The 20,870-nt window shown below is 36.5% G+C and overlaps 1 protein-coding gene and 2 pseudogenes across 3 annotated transcripts in view; 2 read left to right on the forward strand and 1 right to left on the reverse strand.

Moving 5' to 3' along the window:
* Alg5 (ALG5 dolichyl-phosphate beta-glucosyltransferase) overlaps window positions 1-20,870 on the reverse strand; it is a 52,784-nt gene that overhangs the window by 7,327 nt on the left and 24,587 nt on the right. For all 3 annotated transcript variants that reach the window (XM_047552286.1, XM_047552287.1, XM_047552288.1), the window contains 2 exons: window positions 5,478-5,537; window positions 331-482 (listed from right to left, as the gene is read on the reverse strand). In XM_047552286.1, the coding sequence (XP_047408242.1) occupies window positions 331-482; window positions 5,478-5,537 (212 nt within the window). The remainder of the gene's footprint in view (window positions 1-330; window positions 483-5,477; window positions 5,538-20,870) is intronic.
* On the forward strand, window positions 14,572-14,667 carry LOC124985988 (uncharacterized; annotated as a pseudogene).
* LOC124984548 (lysM and putative peptidoglycan-binding domain-containing protein 1-like) lies at window positions 15,584-16,244 on the forward strand (annotated as a pseudogene).

Genomic DNA, 20,870 nt, shown 5'->3' on the forward strand with positions numbered 1-20,870 from the left:
AGGAGGGGAAGAAGGGGAAATGGGGACTTTATTTTGGTAATTCTGTGGTCTTTTTTTTTTTTAAATTCCAAGGAATAAAGAAAAGAAAGCTTAAAAAACAGAATGTTTTTAGGCTTCTCAGTTGATACTGTATACAATTAAGGTAAACATATAACTAAAGTATATGTTGGGTTTGAGTAAAGACAAAAAGACACAGATTAAGTTTACAAATGTAAATGCACATTTTGTTCAAATTTGGATGTTCATTATGAAAATACAGGGTTACTTCTCTTATCTGGAATAACTGTTGGGTAATAAGACCTACCAGATACATTCTAGTTAAAAACCTACCATCGTTCAATGTGTAGAGATGAGAACGTCCGTGAAGCCGCTTCCCGAGTTAGTAATTTGAACCCACACTGTGTGTCCCTGATTCCTTTGACACAAAGGAACCACACCAGAAAGTGGAACCCATACATGAGAAGAGTACGGAAGTAAGAACGCTGAAAACAAAGACAAAATAGAAATGACTTTTCCATTCATCTGTAAAGGCGTCATTGAAAACACCTGGCTGCATACAATTGCATTTAATATTTCATAAACTGGGTAGGTCTTATATATGGACATCATTGTTCCACCAGTGAAGTATATTAAAGGAAGAGTCAGACGCTTACTGCCTGGAACAGAGCAGAGACGCTGCAAAAGCAGTTACAAATTCCCTGGAGATAGAGTTGGACAAGATAAATCACAGGACCTGTGGGAGGCCAGGGTTTCTACCTACCAGGAGAAACGGATTTGGAGCTGCTACAAGTAAGGAAACCTCTCATTTCCTACATATTTGATGCCTCTTTGCTTTCAAAAGAGGCCCTAGAATGTACTGGCAAAACAAAACACTAAGATTTGAAACTTGAGTTTGATACCTAGTGAATGAGAATACTGACACAAGAAGTACAGCAGAGTTATCACAGAGATTACGAACTAGAAAGGAGTTTGAAACAAAAACCCTGCCTAATTAGGTATGCCAGATGCCTAATTAGACAACTACTCTTTAATATAGTCTGAATTGTAAAGACTGAATTCTTTAATACTCTGGATATACCTTTAAATAGTTTTTAATCCATCTGAGGATTCATTATTGTTATTAGTGATTACTAATGGTAGTATCAGGAGATAATATTCCTTTACTCATTAAACATTGGAAACTTTAAAAATTAAGCAAAGATTACTGATTATCATTGTATTTAAGATTTATTTAGGTAAAAAAAGGGACAATTTCTTAAAATATTCTATTGTTAAGGTAATGCAACCATGGAGTGGTGCATTACTATATGCGTCAACAACTTATGAAGGATCTATGGGAAACACTGATCTTATAAAATAGGGCCCCCTTCTCTTTTTGTTTTTCATAATTATAATCTTTGGTATTACTCTTCACTCTCACGGCTTTTTCTATCATCAAAAAGAGTAGTAATACAACATAGTAGAAAAGGTAACCCTGGGCAGACCTGTTTGAATCCTGGCTCTACTACTGATTAGCAGGGTGACCTTGAGCAGTTACTTTAAGTCAGTTTCCTCATCTATAAAATGAACTGATAATGCCTACCTCACAAAGTTATTGTAAAAATAAAATGAGATTATGTTAAAGCTGTCAGTCAAGTGCTTGGCACAGAAAGTAACACAAAGTCAATAATGGTTTTATAAAAGAAGAAAGCTTGAGGGCTTACCTTACTCTCCTGACTACAGGGAAGGGAGAATAAAATACTTATCTATAAGGTATGTAAAGCAAACTTAAAATGATCTAGCACTTCTTATCGCCTAGAATCATCAATTAGGTTTTGATGTAAATATGTCTTACCTCTCTAAGTAGATAGGTCAGAAACCTCATCTTAAAATATTTTGGGAATCTCACAACAGCTTGCTCAGTGCATTCCATATAAAATACTTCCAATAAATATTGGTTGTCTGATTAAACCTCCAAAAGAAGACTTATGCTTAGGAAAGGAACAAATAGAAATCAAAAGAAAAATAAAAATTAAAGGTAGAAAAACAACACCTATAAACTCTTCTCCTTGAATCATTTTAAATGTGATTTGGGTAAGTTTATTCATTAACAAATAAAAATACTCTGCTTTTGTTTGGATGTTAATTTGTTTTGTTTTGTTTTGTTTTAGGATAATAGTTATTTATTTAAAAGCAGACATGTTGTGGAGTTTACATGAACACCTTATTTAACGTCTAACAATGTAAAAGTATAAGGTAAGCCACGAACAAGAGGCTCTTGCTTTAATTTTTAAAATTTGGCAAAATATTTTAAAATTTAGAATACATCTAAAATATAGGATGGACTTAGTGAAATGAAGCTAAAGTCATACAGTACCATTACACAAACTTCTGAAATGGACATTTATAAACATAAATGAAAAAGACATTCACTGTTTTAACATTAACAATGCTATCTCCAAGGTTTATGAAATGCAATCAAGGAATTCAAGTGAAATGTAAAACCCACTGGTAATTTCATGATCTTAAAAACTAAAGATATCAAGTAACTGATAATGGAGTCTGCTTTTTAAATCCTTTTCAAATGATAAACTCGAGAATATGTGGAAAGCATGAATATACTATGACATGGAACACATGGGACATGAGCACATCTAAGGAAGCTAAAGCACTCCACTGATGCTGTATCTTCCTTAAGAGCAGCAAAATGAAGGGTAAGACTAATTGAGGCTATGTATAAGAGGTATTTCGGGAAGGTATGTCTGATCTATACAGTAAGCTACTAAGGTTGCCATCTGTTATCTTCATTAATTCTAATAATTTTCTCACTGTTCACAGATTGAATACCATTAATGGGGGCTTATGTTGTCTATAGTACATTAAGAGAAAGAGACTGCATGCTGCAGTTTAGGATCTAAGACAGATGGATGCATATCTTGTGTCTAGGAGATGGATGACCTTCTCTGAGATAAGGACAGTTCTATGAGAATAATCTGGACTTGGACAGCAAGCCTACTGGGCAGCAGTAATAAATATCACCTTCAGTGGACAACTGCTGCTCTCTTGTGAGTGGCCCAGGTTATCCTTTCTTTCTGTAGAGCAGTAACCAATTCTCTTGAGACAAAAACCACTACATTGATCATTAGGCTTTAGAGATGGAGAAAGTGGATGGATGTAGGCAAGATAAATTATGAATATGTAAATCCTGGAACAGATTCCTTAGTCTGGTTACAAGCAGTAGGAAACAGAAGAAGATTTACACCATAGCACAGTCCTATCTAAATACTATTTCTAGGAAAAATTCAAAGTTTTCTCAACTACTGGAATTTTTAAGTAAAAAGAATTTACATCATTAGAAACAGTACCAAAGGGCTGGGGCTGTGGCTCAGGGGTGGAAGGCTTGCCTCGCATTCAAGAGGCACTGGGTTTGATCCTCAGCACCATGTAAAAATAAATAAATAAAATAAAGGTATTATGTCCATCTACAATTAAAAATATTAAAAAAAAAATACAAAAACACACAGTTCCTTTCTACTTCCACCAACAGTAAATATAGGGGCCAACACCCATCTACCAAGATTACTTCAACTGTTCCTAATTTGTCTCTTCCTTCTTATTTCTCCAATATGTTTTCCTTCACTAATCCCCTTTCCCTCCCATTAATATATTTTTTAAAAAAAGAAAAAATTATTCATAAATCATTGAATTAAGTCTATTTTCATTAATTGTTTGAAAAAATAATTTTTATTTTTATAAAGATAGTTATACTGTAGATATATTTTTTTTCATACAAATACTGTAGTAACATATCATGTTATGATATCATCTCCATTATCATCAACATTTATTGCCTGTATATTTCATGCAGGAAATACAATTGTGCTTCCTATTATGGAACTTAATGCTTTATAGTTTTTCTATTTTGTGATTACAAATAATGTGTTGAACATTTTGGAAAACTTTTTCCTTTCTCTATCCCCAGTATATCAGTAAACATAAAAGTTTAATTTCAATTTTAAATTTCTAGGAGTTGTTATATTCTTTAAGTTTATGTGGATTAACCTTTTTCAAATACCAATGAGAATTTGTAAGGTATATAGAATGCTGAACTAGATGCTGAGAATGTTAAAATAATTTCCCAATAAAGGGGAGTGTAGGTTTCTACACTTATGCATAATCCTTAAGAGGTTTGACTCTGCCCACCATATATTTTGAAAAATAAATTAGAATTCCCTCATATCTTATTTGAAAATCATTGAGGGAGAAGGGTCAACTTTTAATTCCAATGCTTCTCAAAGTCCACAGTGCATAAAGGTGATCCGTAAAATTGTTAAAAAGGCAGATGCCTGATCCAGAACCCAATAGTCTGATTCAATGTGACTTTCCTGGCCTAGAAATATGCATTAAAAATAATCTTCTCTGGTTAATTTTTGCCATGCATTGAACAATGCTGCTTTATTATCAATTCTACCAGACCATTGTATTAAATTTACCATTGACATCTACAAAGGTGAAAAAATTATTAAGACTTAAAAACTTTGTATAGAATAATTCTGGTCTGGGATGGAGCTCAGTGGTAGAGTGCAAGGTCCTGGGTTCAATCCCCAGCACCCCACACACATATCCCCACACACCAAGACAACAACAACAAAAACCAACCCTAAAAAACAAAAAACGACTGCGTAGAATAAAATCCTTAATATTTTCCCCTTCATTACTCTAGCTTTTCTAGCATAATCTATAAAACGAAGAATTTAACATCTTCAGGAATATGAAAAATTTTAAGGCAAAGTGCTTTTCTAACAGAAACATTTAAAACAAAAAAATATTTAAACTTTGAAAGAATCTAAAAATACAGTTTGAGTATCCCTTATTCAAAAAGTTTAGAACCAGAAGTATTTTATATTTTTCCAGATTTTAGAATAATTACACATACATAATGAGATGTTTTGGGGCTTGAGCCCAAACATGAAATTAATTTGTTTCATACATACCTTATACTATAGACCGAAGGCAACTTTATATAGTATTTTTAATAATTTTGTGTATGAAAAAAAGTTTCATCTTGTGGAATTTTCCACCTATGGTACCATATCAGTACTCAAAGTTTCAGATTTTGGTTTTCAGGTTAGGGATGCTCTACCTATATAGCACTCAAGTATAAAATATGCTGATATGAGAAAAACCAAAGGCAAGTTGCTGGTCCAAAAAATGCATTATGACTGAATGAGGATACTCTGTCTTAAAAAAAAAAAAATCAAAAGAATTGCTTATATCCTAAGTCCGAGTGAAATCTACATCCTTACTATACACTTAAAAAAAAAAAAAATCAACTCTGAAATGTGCTAACCTTTCATAAACCTCATGAAAGTTTAAATGAAGTGGAAGAAAACCTCATTTTAAAGAGGTTAAATATAAGAGCCTATTTCTTGTCAAATCTACATGTAAAACTGGGGTGGAGGATCTGCTGTTCCATGCCAATTACTGAAAACTCTCACCTGTGCAATTGATTCTTTTTCCAAATGAGCTCGAGATCCACATGCAATAGCCATTTGATCCTGAGGGAAAAAAGGCAATGAAATAGTTTTTCAGTATTTAAGTATTATTTCTAAATATATTTATTTTCAATGTAAATGTCTTATGTTTAGCAACATTTAAAAAAAATAACATTGAACATTTTTAAGTTTACTGAGGAAGTCAGAATATGCATAGCTTTGAGAAGTCTAATTATACTTAGTAAGAGGACACTGAATTTAACCTGAATAGGGCTAAATATAAGTAGAAAGCATTCGTTTAAATTTTGTATCTTTAGATGATTTTTTTCCTGAATAAAAATATCAATATTATTGAAGAGAGAAAAATGAATTGTATAAGAAAAGGATAATCTACAAATGGTATATACCCTGCAAATCCATGATTAGCAATTAAAAAACTAATATGAACATAATTTAAAGGAATGAGTGGACATAAAATGAATATATGTATAGTACCTTAGCCTTCATTTGTACCCAATAATCAGAAGGTATAATGGAAGTATACTATCAACAAAAAATAAAAATTCAGAAATAAACTTTATAAAAAATGTGGCAACAAATAAACATATGAATAGTATCACTGGAAACAAAAGAATCCAAAACAGGAAATACTATTATTATGAATGAGAAGATATGACAGCATTAAAAAGTCACTGCTCCTTAATCTGTGAATTTAAAGACTATGCCAATAAATATACCAAAATAATTTTTCACTGAACTAGAAAAACGGGTTTTAGGGTTACTACTGAAAAATAAAGAACTAAGGAGAGATCAAAGATGTTGGGTTAGAGGAATGGTGTACTTTCTAGTTGCTCCAACCTCAGAATTCAAGTGGCAGGAGTACTGCTTCTTTGAGAGGTCGGTGACAGAGTGAATTCACTGAAATTCAATACTGACAGAGAATCATAGATACTCGGAAATTTGGGTCCTTTGAACAGAAGACAAGAGCACAGTGGAAGAGCCAACAGATGGCAGGGGTGCCACGTCACAGATGGGAGGAGTAACAGAAACAGAAAAGAGAGAGAAACATAGGAGACAAATTTGGCATGGGAAAACCTGTAGAACAGAAGAGCAGTCTGAACTTAGCTAAACCAAAAGCTAAACAGCAAGCTAGTGTTTGAAAAGTGCTGCGTGTTTCTCATCAGGCAAGTGGAGAGCTGAGGTAGAGAGCCATCTTGAAGAGCCTCCTCTGCAGCTGGCCTCTGCAGGATCCCAGGAGATCATAGCAAATGATCTGTCCAGTTAGTGCCTACCATGTGGCCTAGGGTATACCTAACAGAGTAGAGTGGGATTGAAACAGGCAGAGAGGATTGTGCTCAGGGGATTCAGGTTAGTGCAGCTGGCTTTCCTGTTGACTTTGGTGGCTTATGTGACCAGATGAAGTGGGTCACATACATGGGTGGTAAAATGTGTGAGAACTGTGGAGGGTTGGTAACCTGCCCTACCAGTGGAGTTCTCAGGAGGCCCATGAGTTAAAGATACCCAGCATCTGCCTGACCCTAGGGGTGTATTGGTCTAATCTTTTTGGAGCAGACATCACCCAACAAAGTTCCAAGGTCTGATCATACCTAAACCTCAGCCAGAAATTCTGATTTAGAATTCTGCATCAGCTCTACCAAGGGTGCACCAATCTAGTCTGGACAAAACAACAACTGACAGTGCTTTCCATCCCACCCGACCTTATACTGCTACGAAGTGGGGCTGAGAGCTAGTTCATCCAGCTTTAGTTCCAGCCACTCCAGCTGGTCAACTGGTAAAAACAAAAAGAGGAAGTTTTTAACAATTCCTAGTCCTTGTTTTCTCTAAGGGGCACACAGTTCAAGAAGAGACAGAAAGAAGGGCAGTCTGGTATAGGCAATGACCATCCATTCTTGTTGACACTTTTGAACATCTTGGCAGAGACAATTCTTTCAATTTTTGTAAAGAATTTTCTCCCTCATTTTTTGTTTGTTTGTTTGTTGTTGTTCTTGCTGTGCTGTTTGTAGATATACACGTATGCACAAATTTGCTTTTTTTCATTTTTATCATTCATTTGTTATTTCACATTGTTTTGTCTTTTGAGGGCTGACAGTTTGGTTTGGTATTTTTGTTTATTTCCTTTCTTCTTCCTCTAATAGCTGAATTCTCTTGTTTTCCTATATTAACTTTGCTTTTTATTTTTCTCCTCCTTTATAGCTGTCACTTTTCACCTCTCTTCTGTTTTCTGTTCAGACTGAATATTTTAAACTTTCTTTTCATTTCCTACGCCATTTTCTGTAATTTTATCATCTTTTAGAACCATTTAGTTTACACATCCCTACCCCCACTATTCACGTTGTGCTATTAGTACTATAGATGGTACAGTTGACATCTGCTACTTATTTTAATGCTAGATCTAGTTCACAGCTATTTATTGTTGCTATTGTTAACTGCTCACCCTGCCATTCCTTTTTTTTTGTAGTCAGTAGTATTGAAGATGTCATAGTAGGCACAGGGTTTTTATTTTAATGCTGTATATTGTTTGTTGCTTTTGTTGCTATTGTTTGTTTCCTCCGTTTCTGAGAGGTGCTGGGAATTGACTGGGACACTATGAGTTCACCAGTGGTGATTCTGCTGCTCCTGAGCAAAACCCCCAACCCAGCCAACAGCGTATCTTGCTCCATACACAAACTAGTCCCACTCGAATGTCAGTAATACTTTAACACATAGAATGAGGGAGACTAAAACCCCAAACTGGTAGTAGGCCCCAGGTAGGAACAGCTAGGGGGCTCCTCAGGTCCCACTCACAGACAACTGTTCCAACAGCAAAAACAGAGAGCTTTTAAGACAGTGGGTCGGGATACACAGTGTTGCTGCAATTCGCCAAAAGTGAATTAAGTCAGTAGTTCTGCAGCAACAAGAGGCACTGGAGGTTGAAATTAACATTTACATTATGCTGAACTTATATGTCAAAGCTAAGCTATATGGACAGCCCAGGACTTATTACAAAGGAGTTAATTATTCTCCAAGGGTCCCTCATAAGAGAGAAAGAGGAATCCATCTCAAGAGGTGCAAGTCTAAGACCTATGAAAGCTTGAAGAAACAGGCAAATAAGCCCTCCTCTCCTTCACAATCCTCCAACCAAAGAACCCACAGATACTGAAGGTGATGGAATTCTAGAAAAAGACTACACAAAATGATTATTAAAATGATTGAATAAGCTAAAAGAAAATCTAAGGAACAAATTAAGAGAGAATACAGGTGAGGATACTAGAAGTTGGGCCTACCCAACTCCCTATCATGTCTTAGGAACCAACTTTCTCAACAAAACTCCTAAGGTTCAAGAAGTAAAATCATGGAGCACATTCAAAAAAAGAAGAAAAAAAAATCAACAAATAAAGGACCTAACACTACAGCTCAAAGCCCTAAAAAAAGAAGAAAAGAGCAACACCAAAAGTAGTAGAAGACAGGAAATAGTTAAAATTAGAGCTGAAATCAATAAAATTGAAACAAAAGAAAAAATTGAAAAAATTGACAAAATAGTTGGTTCTTTGAAAAAATAAACAAAATTGATAAACCCTTAGCCACACTAACAAAGGGAAGGAGAGAGAAAATTCAAATTAATAAAATTAGGAATGAACAAGGAAATATCACAACAGACACGAGTGAATTACAAAACATAATTAGAAGATATTTTGAAAATCTATTCTCCAACAAAATAGAAAATCTCAAAGATATCAACAGGTTTCTAGAGACATATGAATTACCTAAACTGAATGAGGAGGACATACACAATTTAAATAGATCAATTTCAAGGAATGAAATAGAAGAAGTCATCAAAAGCCTACCAACAAAGATAAGTCCAGGACCAGATGGGTTCTCAGCCGAGTTCTACAAAACCTTTAAAGAAGAGCTCATTCCAATACTTCTCAAAGTATTTCATGAAATAGAAGAGGAGGGAACCCTCCCAAACTCATTCTATGAAGCCAATATCACCCGGATACCTAAACCAGATAGAGACGCATTGAGGAAAGAAAATTTTAGACCAATATCCTTAATGAACATTGATGCAAAAATTCTCAACAAAATTTTAGCAAACTGCATACAAAAATATATTAAAAAGATAATGCACCATGACCAAGTGGGTTTCATCCCAGGGATGCAAGGTTGGTTCAACATCCAGAAATCAATAAATGTCATTCATCATATCAATAGACTTAAAGTCAAGAACCACATGATTATTTTGATAGATGCAGAAAAAGCATTTGATAAAATACAGCATCCCTTCATGCTCAAAACACTGGAAAAAATGGGGATAGTGGGAACATTCCTTAACATTGTAAAGGCCATCTATGCTAAGCCCATGGCCAATATCATTCTAAATGGTGAAAAACTTGGTGAAAAACTGAAAGCATTCCCCCTAAAAACTGGAACAAGGCAGGGATGCCCTCTTTCACCACTCCATTCAACACTGTCCTTGAAACTCTAGCCAAAGCAATTAGACAGACAAAAGAAATTAAAGAAATTAAAAGATATGAATAGGAAAAGAAGAACTCAAACTATCCCTATTTGCTGATGACATGATTATATATTTAGAGGAACTGGGAAATTCCCACCAGAAAACTTTTAGAACTCATAAGTAAATTCAGTAAAGTAGCAGCATATAACAATGCACATAAATCTAATGCAGTTTTATACATAAGTGATGAATCTTCAGAAAGAGAAGTTAGGAAAACTACCCCATTCACAATAGCCTCAAAAAAAAAAAAAAAAAAAGATACTTAGGAATCAATCTAACAAAAGAGTTTGTGAAAGACCTCTATAATGAGAACTACAGAACACTAAAGAAAGAAATTAAAGAAAACTTTAGAAGATGGAAAGATCTCCCATGTTCTTGGATAGGAAGAATTAATATTGTCAAAATGGTCACACTACCAATAGTGCTATACACATTCAATGCAATTCCAATTAAAATCCCAATGATGTACCTTACAGAAATAGAGCAAGCAATCATGAAATTTGGAAGAATAAGAAACCCAGAATAGCTAAAGCAATCCTTAGCAGGAAGAGTAAAGCAGGGAGTATCACAATACCAGAACTTCAACTATACTACAAAGCAGTAGTAACAAAAACAGCATGGTATTGGTACCAAAATAGAAAGGTAGATCAATGGTACAGAAAAGAGGATATGGACACAAATCCAAATAAATACAATTTTCTTATACTAGACAAAGGTGCCAAAAACATGCAATGGAGAAAAGATAGCCTCTTCAACAAATGGTGCTGGGAAAACTGGAAATCCATGTGCAAGAGAATGAAACTAAACCCCTATCTCTCACCCTGCACAAAACTCAACTCACAATGGATCAAGGACCTTGGAATCTGAACAGAGACCTTGCATCTTATAGAAGAAAAAGTAAGTCCAAATCTTCAACATGGTGGCTGAGGATCAGACTTCCTTAACAAGACTCCCATAGCACAAGAAATAAAAGCAAAAATCAATAACTGGGGTAGATTCAAACCAAAAAGCTTTCTCTCAGCAAAGGAAACTATCAGCAATGTGAAGAGAGAGCCTACAGAGTGGGAGAAAATCTTTGCCACTCATACTTCAGATAGAGCACTAATTTCCAGAATATATAAAGAACTCAAAAAACTCTATACCAAGAATACAAATAATCCAATCAACAAATGGGCTAAGGATATGAACAGACACTTCACAGAAGAAGATCTACAAGCAATCAACAAACATATGAAAAAATGTTCAACATCTCTACTAATAAGAGAAATGCAAATCAAAACCACCCTAAGATTCCATCTCACCCCAATTAGAATGGTGATTATCAAGAATACAAGCAACAATAGGTGTTGGAGAGGATGTGGGGAAAAAGGTACACTCATACATTCCTGGTGAGGCTGCAAATTAGTGCAACCACTCTGGAAAGCAACGTGGAGATTCCTTAGAAAACTTGGAATGGAAACATCATTTGACCCAGCTATCCCACTCCTCAGCCTATACCCAAAGGACTTAAAATCAGCATACTACAGAGATACAGTCACATCAATGTTCATAGCTGCTCAATTCACAATAGCCAGACTGTGGAACCAACCTAGATGCCCTTTGATTGATGAATGGATAAAGAAACTGTGGTATATATATACAAAGGAATATCAGTCAGCCATAAAGAATAAAAAAAATTTGCTGAATTCATTGATGAGGTCTAGAAGTTTTCTGGAGGAGGTTTTTGGATCCTCTAAATATAGAATCATGTCATCTGCAAATAGTGACAGCTTAAGTTCCTCTTTTCCTATTTGTATCCCTTTAATTTCTTTGGTCTGCCTAATTGCTCTGGCTAGAGTTTCGAGGACAATGTTGAATAGAAGTGGTAAAAGAGGACATCCCTGTCTTGTTCCTGTTTTTAAAGGGAATGGTTTCAGTTTTTCTCCATTAAGAATGATGTTGGCCATGGGCTTAGCATAAATAGCCTTTACAATGTTCAGGTATGTTCCTACTATCCCTATTTTTTCTAGTGTTTTGAGCATGAAGGGGTGTTGTATTTTGTCAAACGCTTTTTCTGCGTCAATGGAAATAACCATATGATTCTTATCCTTAAGTCTATTGACATGATGGATTACGTTTATTGATTTACGGATGTTAAACCATCCTTGCATTCCAGGGATGAACCCCACTTGATCGTGGTGCACAATTTTCTTAATATGTTTTTGGACACGGTTTGCCAATATTTTGTTAAGGATCTTTGCATCTATATTCATCAAGGATATTGGTCTAAAATTTTCTTTCCTTGATGTGTCTTTTCCTGGTTTGGGTATGAGGGTGATATTAGCTTTTATATGAGGGTGATATTAGATTTTATAGTAGGCTATAAAATCAACACGCATAAATCTGAAGCATTTTTATATGCGAGTGATGAAACAGCTAAAAGGGAAATGAGGAAAACAACTCCATTTGCAATAGCCTCAAAAAAAAAAAAAAATACTTGGGAATCAATCTAACCGAAGAGGTAAAAGATCTCTACAATGAAAACTACAAAACATTGAAGAAAGAAATTAAGGAAGACCTTAGAAGATGGAAAGATCTCCCATGTTCTTGGATAGGAAAAATTAATATTGTCAAAATGGCCATACTACCAAAAGTGCTATACACATTCAATGCAATTCCAATTAAAATCCCAATGACGTACCTTACAAAAATAGAGCAAGCAATCATGAAATTCATCTGGAAGAATAAGAAACCCAGAACAGCTAAAGCAATCCTTAGCAGGAAGAATGAAACAGGGGGTATTGCAATACCAGAACTTCAACTATACTACAAAGCAATAGTAACAAAAACATCATGGTATTGGCACCAAAATAGAAAGGTAGATCAATGGTGCACAATAGAGGACACGGACACAAACCCAAATAAATACAATTTTCTCATAGTAGACAAAGGGGCCAAAAACATGCAATGGAGAAAAGATAGCCTCTTCAACAAATGGTGCTGGGAAAACTGGAAATCCATGTGCAAGAGAATGAAACTAAACCCCTATCTCTCACCCTGCACAAAACTCAACTCACAATGGATCAAGGACCTTGGAATCTGAACAGAGACCCTGCATCTTATAGAAGAAAAAGTAGGTCCAAATCTTCACCTTGTTGGCTTAGGATCAGACTTCCTTAACAGGACTCCCATAGCACAAGAAATAAAAGCAAGAATCAACAACTGGGATAGATTCAAACTAAATAGATTTCTCTCACCAATGAAACTATCAGTAATGTGAAGAGAGAGCCTACAGAGTGGGAGAATATCTTTGCCACTCGTACTTCAGATAGAGCACTAATTTCCAGAATATATAAAGAACTCAAAAAACTCTACATGAAGAATACAAATAACGCAATCAACAAATGGGCAAAGGATATGAACAGACACTTCACAGAAGAAGATCTACAAGCAATCAACAAACATATGAAAAAATGTTCACCATCTTTAGTAATAAGAGAAATGCAAATCAAAACCACCCTAAGATTCCATCTCACCCCAATTAGAATGGTGATTATCAAGAATACAAGCAACAATAGGTGTTGGAGAGGATGTGGGGAGAAAGGTACACTCATACATTGCTGGTGGGGCTGTAAATTAGTGCAACCACTCTGGAAAGCAGCGTGGAGATTCCTTAGAAAACTTGGAATGGAAACATCATTTGACCCAGCTATCCCACTCCTCAGCCTATACCCAAAGGACTTAAAATCAGCATACTACAGAGATACAGCCACATCAATGTTCATAGCTGCTCAATTCACAATAGCCAGATTGTGGAACCAACCTAGATGCCCTTTGATTGATGAATGGATAAAGAAACTGTGGTATATATATACAATGGAATATTACTCAGCTATAAAGAATAATAAAATTATGGCATTTGCAGGCAAATGAATGAAATTGGAGAATATCATGTTAAGTGAGATAAGCCAATCTCAAAAATCCAAAAGACGAATGATAAGCAGATGATGCCACATAATAGGGGGTGGGAGGGGGGCAAGAATGGAGGAAGGAGGGACTATGTAGAGGGAAAAGAGAGGTGGGAGGGGTGGGGGGAAGGAAAAAAATAACAGAATGAATCAAACATCATTACTCTATGTAAATGTATGAATATGCAAATGGTATGCTGTTACTCCATGTACAAACAGAAACAACATGTATCCTGTTTGTTTACAATAAAAATAAATTAAAAAAAAAGAATAAAAAAAATTATGGCATTTGCAGGCAAATGGATGAAATTGGAGAATATCATGCTAAGTGAGATAAACCAATCTCAAAAAACCAAAGGATGAATGATCTTGCTGATAAGTGGATGATACATACATAATGAAACATAATGGGGGGTTGGAGGGGGCAAAAATGGAGGAAGGAGGAACTGTATAGAGGGAAAAGAGGGGTGGGAGGGGTGGGGGGAAGGAAAAATAACAGAATGACTCAAACACCATTACCCTATGTAAATGTACGATTATACAAATGGTATGCCTCTACTTCATGTACAGAGAAATAAGATGTATCCCATTTATTTACAATAAAAATAAATTTAAAAAAATCAATGAATGGTGCTTGCTTTGGCAATACAGAGAAAATTGGAATAATACAGAGAAAATTAGCATGGCCCCTATGCAAGGATGACACGTAAATTCATTTCTTCATTGTATTGTGATTTCCTTTTAGGTGTATTGTGCTAAATGAAACTTGTCAAATAAATCTTCCTTTTAAAAACTGCAAAAAAATAAAAAATAAAAAGAATCAATAAATGGGATGGTGTCAAACTAAACAGCTTCACAGCAAAGGAAATAATCAAGAATGTGAAGACAGAATCTACAGAATGAGAAAATCTTTACCACATGCACATCAGATAGGGCACTAATCTTCAGGATATATAAACAACTCAAAAAACTTAACACCAAAAAAAAAAAAAAAAAGGCAGACGCGGAGCCTCTTGGGAAATGAAGTCTTTTTTTCAAAGTGCTTGCCGCTCAGCTGGGTCCAGGCCCTTGCATCTTGACGGATTCCAGGCGTTGGGAGGGACAAGAACCTCCTAAATGTGGAGCCCAAGTTTGAGAGTGCAACCTGCCTGATGTGGAGCAAGGCTTTGAGGGTCTCAGAGTGGAAAGTGCACTACAAACTCTCGTAATCCTGACCGCTTCGTCTGTGGCCACAGCCTACCTAGGGTGGGCCAGATTTGTTCCTGACCCTAGCAGATGAACCCCAGGACGGGGCCGAGCCGGAATGTGGGGGCGCCGGGAGGCCTGCCTGTTGGACTTGCAGACAAACTGAGGAAAATGTGCTGAGGCGGGGGTCTAGAATTCAAAGGTCATAGGTCACTGTAGCGAGTTGTAAAGGGCTGAAAGCCAGAGGGGTGTTAAGGAGAGACTCAGGGACTGAATACTCAGGGACGGATTGGTGGGTAGGGGAGTTGGAGGGAGGAGAAGCGGGGAGGGGAGGGAGGCGGGCATAGAGCCAGGAGAAGGGGAAAGAATTCCTTGAATATTCATTTCCTGAGTTGGGCTGACACTGCCCGTCACTTAACTGGGCCTCACTCATTTGCAACCCCAGCTGTCAGGGTGAGGAGATGGCTTCTCCCTCTAGACAGCCCCCCTTGGGAGAGTCAGGGCTGCTTCAAGGGAGCCGAAGCCTGGTACAATCAGCCTGCTCCCCGGTGAGGGAAAGACGCCTGGAGCATCAGTTGAAACCTGGAGACACCTTGGCTGGATTAGCACTCAAATACGGAGTGACGATGGAACAGATTAAGCGTGCAAACCGCCTTTACACTAATGACTCCATCTTCCTGAAGAAAACCCTCTACATCCCCATCCTGAGAGAGCCCAGAGACCTGTTCAATGGTTTGGATTCTGAGGAAGAGAATGATGGAGAGGAAGAGGTAGACCCAAGTAAGGATGAAGTTTGACCACATACAGTTGAGAGGAAGAAATAGAATCAGGATGTGCCAATGGTGACGTTCTCCCCAAACCTGGCCAGGAACACCCCACTCCCATCTATGACCTCTCTGCCTCTGATTTCCTTAAGAAGCTTGATTCACAGATCAGCCTGTCAGAGAAGGCTACTGCCCAAAAACTGAGAAAAGGGGAAAGCAGGGTAGCTGGGGAAGATGCAGGTCTCCATCAGAGCTCCCCTTGGATGCAGCAACGAGCAGTCCTAGGTCCTGTGCTGCTGACCCGGACCTCTCGGACCCTGGCACTTGGGACCAGGAGGATGAAATCTTCAAACTCTGATGTTCCCAGAACTGAGAGGAGCAGGATGTGGAAGAAGCATCGTGAGGGGGAGAGGAGTCTGAGGTAAGGCTCAAGGACATGGCTTTCCAGCCTAACTCCCTCAACTCCAGCTGTCTTCTCCAGCCTCCTTATGTACAAGAATTCCTTGGCCTGGAGCATTTTTCTGGCAAGAGTAGGAGATGGGGCCTAGACCCCTCCCCAGTTTTAGGGCTGAATCTAGAGTTTTTCCTTTAGATTCAGAAGGTTCTTTTTATATCCCTGCTACCTTTCCTATCCCTTTCACCACTCTCTGGCCTTAGAGCAGAGAAACAGAGACTTCCCTTCAACTTCTTCCCCATCTCCAATTGTGTTACCTAATTTATTTGGTGCTATGTTGAAGTAATATTTATTTGCTGTATCTAACTCTTTCCCACTGTTAGCTGAAAAGTGGGATTTCTAGAGCACTGTGGTGAGGGGAACCCAGAAACACTGAGCTGGTCCCTCAGCTTCCCTACCTTCTTACCCAAGCATGTTATCAAGGACAGGGGAATCATGATCTAGTACCATCATGGAAGATGGTGGACTGTGCCAAGTCTTTTCCTTAGTCTCAAGGTGAAGGATTTGGGTTCATTCTGACTAACCAGTTCCCTATAAACTCTAAGAAAAAGCAGCAATGTAGGAACCTGAATTATCCATTCTTCCAGTTCACCCTTCTAACCTGTCTCTGCTCAGCCTGCAGTGGGGCTAAGGGATGGAACACACATTGCCTTGGGATGTGAGAAGGACAGTTGTGGGAGTCTCTTTGTTACACCCCCTCCCCACTAAAGCCTGTCTGTGTTAAAAAAAAAAAAAAAACAACCAAATAACCCAATCAATAAATGGACTAAGGAATCAAGCTGACACTTCAGAGAAATGAATAAGATATACAATCAGCAAATACAAGAAAAAATGTTCAGCATCTCTAGCAATTAGAGAAATACAAATCAAAACTATCATCTCATTCCAGTCAAAATGGCAATCATCAAGAATACAAATAACAATAAATGTTGGGGAGAATGCAGGGAAAAAGGTACACTTATACATTGTCGGTAAGATTGCAAACTGGTCCAACCACTCTGCAAAGCAGTATAGAGATTGCTCAGAAAACTTGGAATGGAACTACCATTTGACCCAGTTATCCTACTCCTGGGTATATACCCAAAGGACTAAAAATCAGCATACTATAGTGACATAGCCACATCAATGTTTATAGTAGCTCAATTTACTATAGCTAAACTATGGAACCAATCTAGGTGCCCTTCAACAGATAAATGGATAAAGAAAATGTGGTATATATACACAATGGAATATTACTCAGCCATAAGGAAGAATAAAATTATGGCATTTGCCAGTAAATGGATGGAACTAGAGAATATCATGTTAAGTGAAATAAACCAATCCCCAAAACCATAGGCAAAATGTTCTCTCTGATATGTGGGTGCTAACACACAATGGGGGGTAGGATGGGGGTGGGAATAGAAGTTCACTGGATTAGACAAAGGGGAATGGAGGGAAGAGAGGGCTAAAATTCAGGGCTTGGAATGAGATACTCCAAGCTCTGAAAGAAAACAACTGCCAACCAAGATTGCTATATCCAGGAAAGCAGTCATTCAGAACTGAGTAAGTAACAAAAACTAAGAGTCAACTATAGGAGTTCATGACCACTAAACGTCAAACGTAGAACTCAAACCCTAGAGCTCCTATATGGATGAAGCTCACCAAAAGAGTAGTTAAACAGGTAAAAACTAAGACCCAACTCAAAATTATAAACATCTCTTCATAATTTCAAATGTAAATGGTCTCAACTCTCCAATTCAAAGATACAGATTGGCAGAGGAGATTAAAAAGCAAGACTCAACTATATGAACTATATGTTGTTTGCAAGAGACTCATATTATAGGCAAAGAAAATACAGGCTAAAAGAAAAGGGTGGAAAAAGATATTCTATGCAAACAGTAAATAAAAAATATTAGGAATAGCTATTCTCATATCTATCAAAGCAGATTTTAAGCAAAAATTAATCAGAAGAGAAAAGAACAGTCACTAAAGTTTGGTAAAGGGAATAATCCAACAAGAAAATATACATATTTATGCCTTAAATATTGCTGCAAATGGACGTAACAGACAGCTATAGAATATTTTGTCCAACAAGAAATGAATTCACTTTCTTTCCAGTACTACATAGAACCTTCTCCAAAACATCATATTTTAGAAACAAAACAAAACAAAACAAAACCCTTGCATCTCATCAGATCACAATGGAATCAAATTAGAAATCAATATTAAGAAAAATGACTGAAACCATATAAACACATGGAGATTGAATAGTCCCATGAGCAAGAAATGGATCATAGAAGAAATGAGAAGTGAAATTAAAAAATTCCTAGACTCAAAAAAGAATAGGATACAGTTTACCAAAATCTATGAAACACTATAAAGGCAGTTTTAAGAGGAAAATTTATTAAGTCCCTACATTTAAAAAATCCCAAATAATCTAATGTTAAATCTCAAGGCCCTAGAAAAGAGGAGCAAACTAATTCCAAAAACAGCATAAAATGAGAAATAACTAAGATAAGAGTTGAAATTAATGAAATAGAGAATAAAAAATATAAAAGATCAGTGTAACAAAAGAGCTGGTTCTTTGAAAACATAAACAGGATTGATAAATCCTTAGCCAAACCAGCCAAAAGAGAAGACTCAAATCAACAAGAGATGAAAAAAAAGATATTACTATAGACGTTTTTGAAATTTAGAGGAGCATAGGGACTATTTTGAAAACTTAAAATTAAATTAGAAAATCTGGACGATATTGACAAATTTCTAGACTAATATGACCTATCTAAATTGAATCAAGATACAGAAAACCTAAATTAGTCAATATAAAGTAATTATACTGAAAGTCTTCCAATAAAGAAAAGCCCAGTACCGGTAGACGTCCAGCTGAGTTCTACCAGACCTTAAAAAAAATAATGTGCCTGATGTGGTGGTGCACACCTCTAACCCCAGAGACTTAGGAGGCTGAGGCAGAGGGATTGCAAATTCAAAGTCAGACTCAGCAACTTAGTGACACACTTTGTCTCAAAAAAAAAAAAAAAAAAGGATTAGCCAGGGATGGTGGCTTATGCCTATAATTCCAGCAGCCTGGAAGGCTGAGGTAGGAGGAGTTCAAAGCCAGCCTCAGCAATTTAGCAAGGCCCTAAGCAAATCAGTGAGACTCTGGTTAAGTGCCCAGTACCAATTCAAAAAAAGGACTGGGGATGTAGCTCATTGGTACAGTGCCCCTGAGGTTAATCTCCAGCACCAATATCACTACCAACAACAATCACCAAAACCAAAGAAAAAAAAGAACGAATGCCAATCTTCCTCAAATACTAAACAGGAAGGGAGAGAATAATCCCAATTTCATTCTATGAAGTCACCTGATACTGAAACTAGATAGAGACAACATGAAGGAAATTACAGACCAATATCCCTGATGAACATAGATGCAAAAACTTTTAACAAAATATTAGCAATAAGCATTCAAAAACATATTAAGAAGATTGTATAGCATGATCAAGTTGGTTTCATCAAGAGACGTGAGGTTGGTTCACCATACACAAATTAATAAATGTAATCCATCACATAAATAAAATTAAGGACAAAAAAAAATCAACTCTCTCAACACAAGTGGAAAACCTTTGACAAAATCAAGGACCCATTTAAAAAGACAATAAAAACCAGGTATAGAAGGAACTTATCTTAACATCATAAAGGTTACAGAGAACAAACCCAAAGCCAACATCATACTGAACATAAATTGAAAGCATTTTCTAGAAAACCAGGAACAAGACAAAATGTCTACTCTTACCATGAGGTACAGGGCATTAAAGCCAGGGTCTTGCACATCTATATAAGTTCTCTACTATTTAAGTACATACCCAGTCACTGAAGTCATAATAACAAAAATAGCTTATATGTATAGTTATAATGCACTAATTAAAATAAACATAGAACTAAGATCAGTAGAGTAGAACAGGTGGATTCAGAGAGGGAGAAAAGGAGGAAAAGAGAAGAAAGAAGGCACCAGAGAATGGAATTGACCAAATTATGTTAGGTACATGTATAAGTGTGACATAATGAATCTCACTATTACATACAATGCACCAATTAAAAAAATATGAAAAAAATCAAGAAAACTCTAAGAGTAAAGGAGGACTAGTCCCACAGAATGTTAAAATGTATTGTAAAGCTACAATAATTAAAACTAAGATGCTGGAATGTGAATAGACAAATCCATGAACCAGAATGGAAAGGCCAAAAGAAACATGCAAAAAAAGTCATATGAGGACTTAAAAACATTATAAAGATTTTAAATCAGTGGGAAAAGATGAACTGAAAAATGGTATGGGTCATGTTGGGAGGCAACTGGAATAAAGCTGGATCTGAGGTTTTAGTTGCTTGGATATATTCCACATATGTAGAAGATTTCACTATAAAACATCAGAAATCATTTTGTAAATAATCTCAAAAAAGGTGCAGGTATACAAAAATCCATAAGACAGATCAATTTGATAATGAAATTTTTTAAAATTGTCATGAAGCAAAACAACTAAATCTAACCACATT

This window comes from Sciurus carolinensis, chromosome 5 (genome assembly GCF_902686445.1).
Source record: "Sciurus carolinensis chromosome 5, mSciCar1.2, whole genome shotgun sequence".
In the NCBI taxonomy this organism is placed as follows: domain Eukaryota; kingdom Metazoa; phylum Chordata; class Mammalia; order Rodentia; family Sciuridae; genus Sciurus; species Sciurus carolinensis.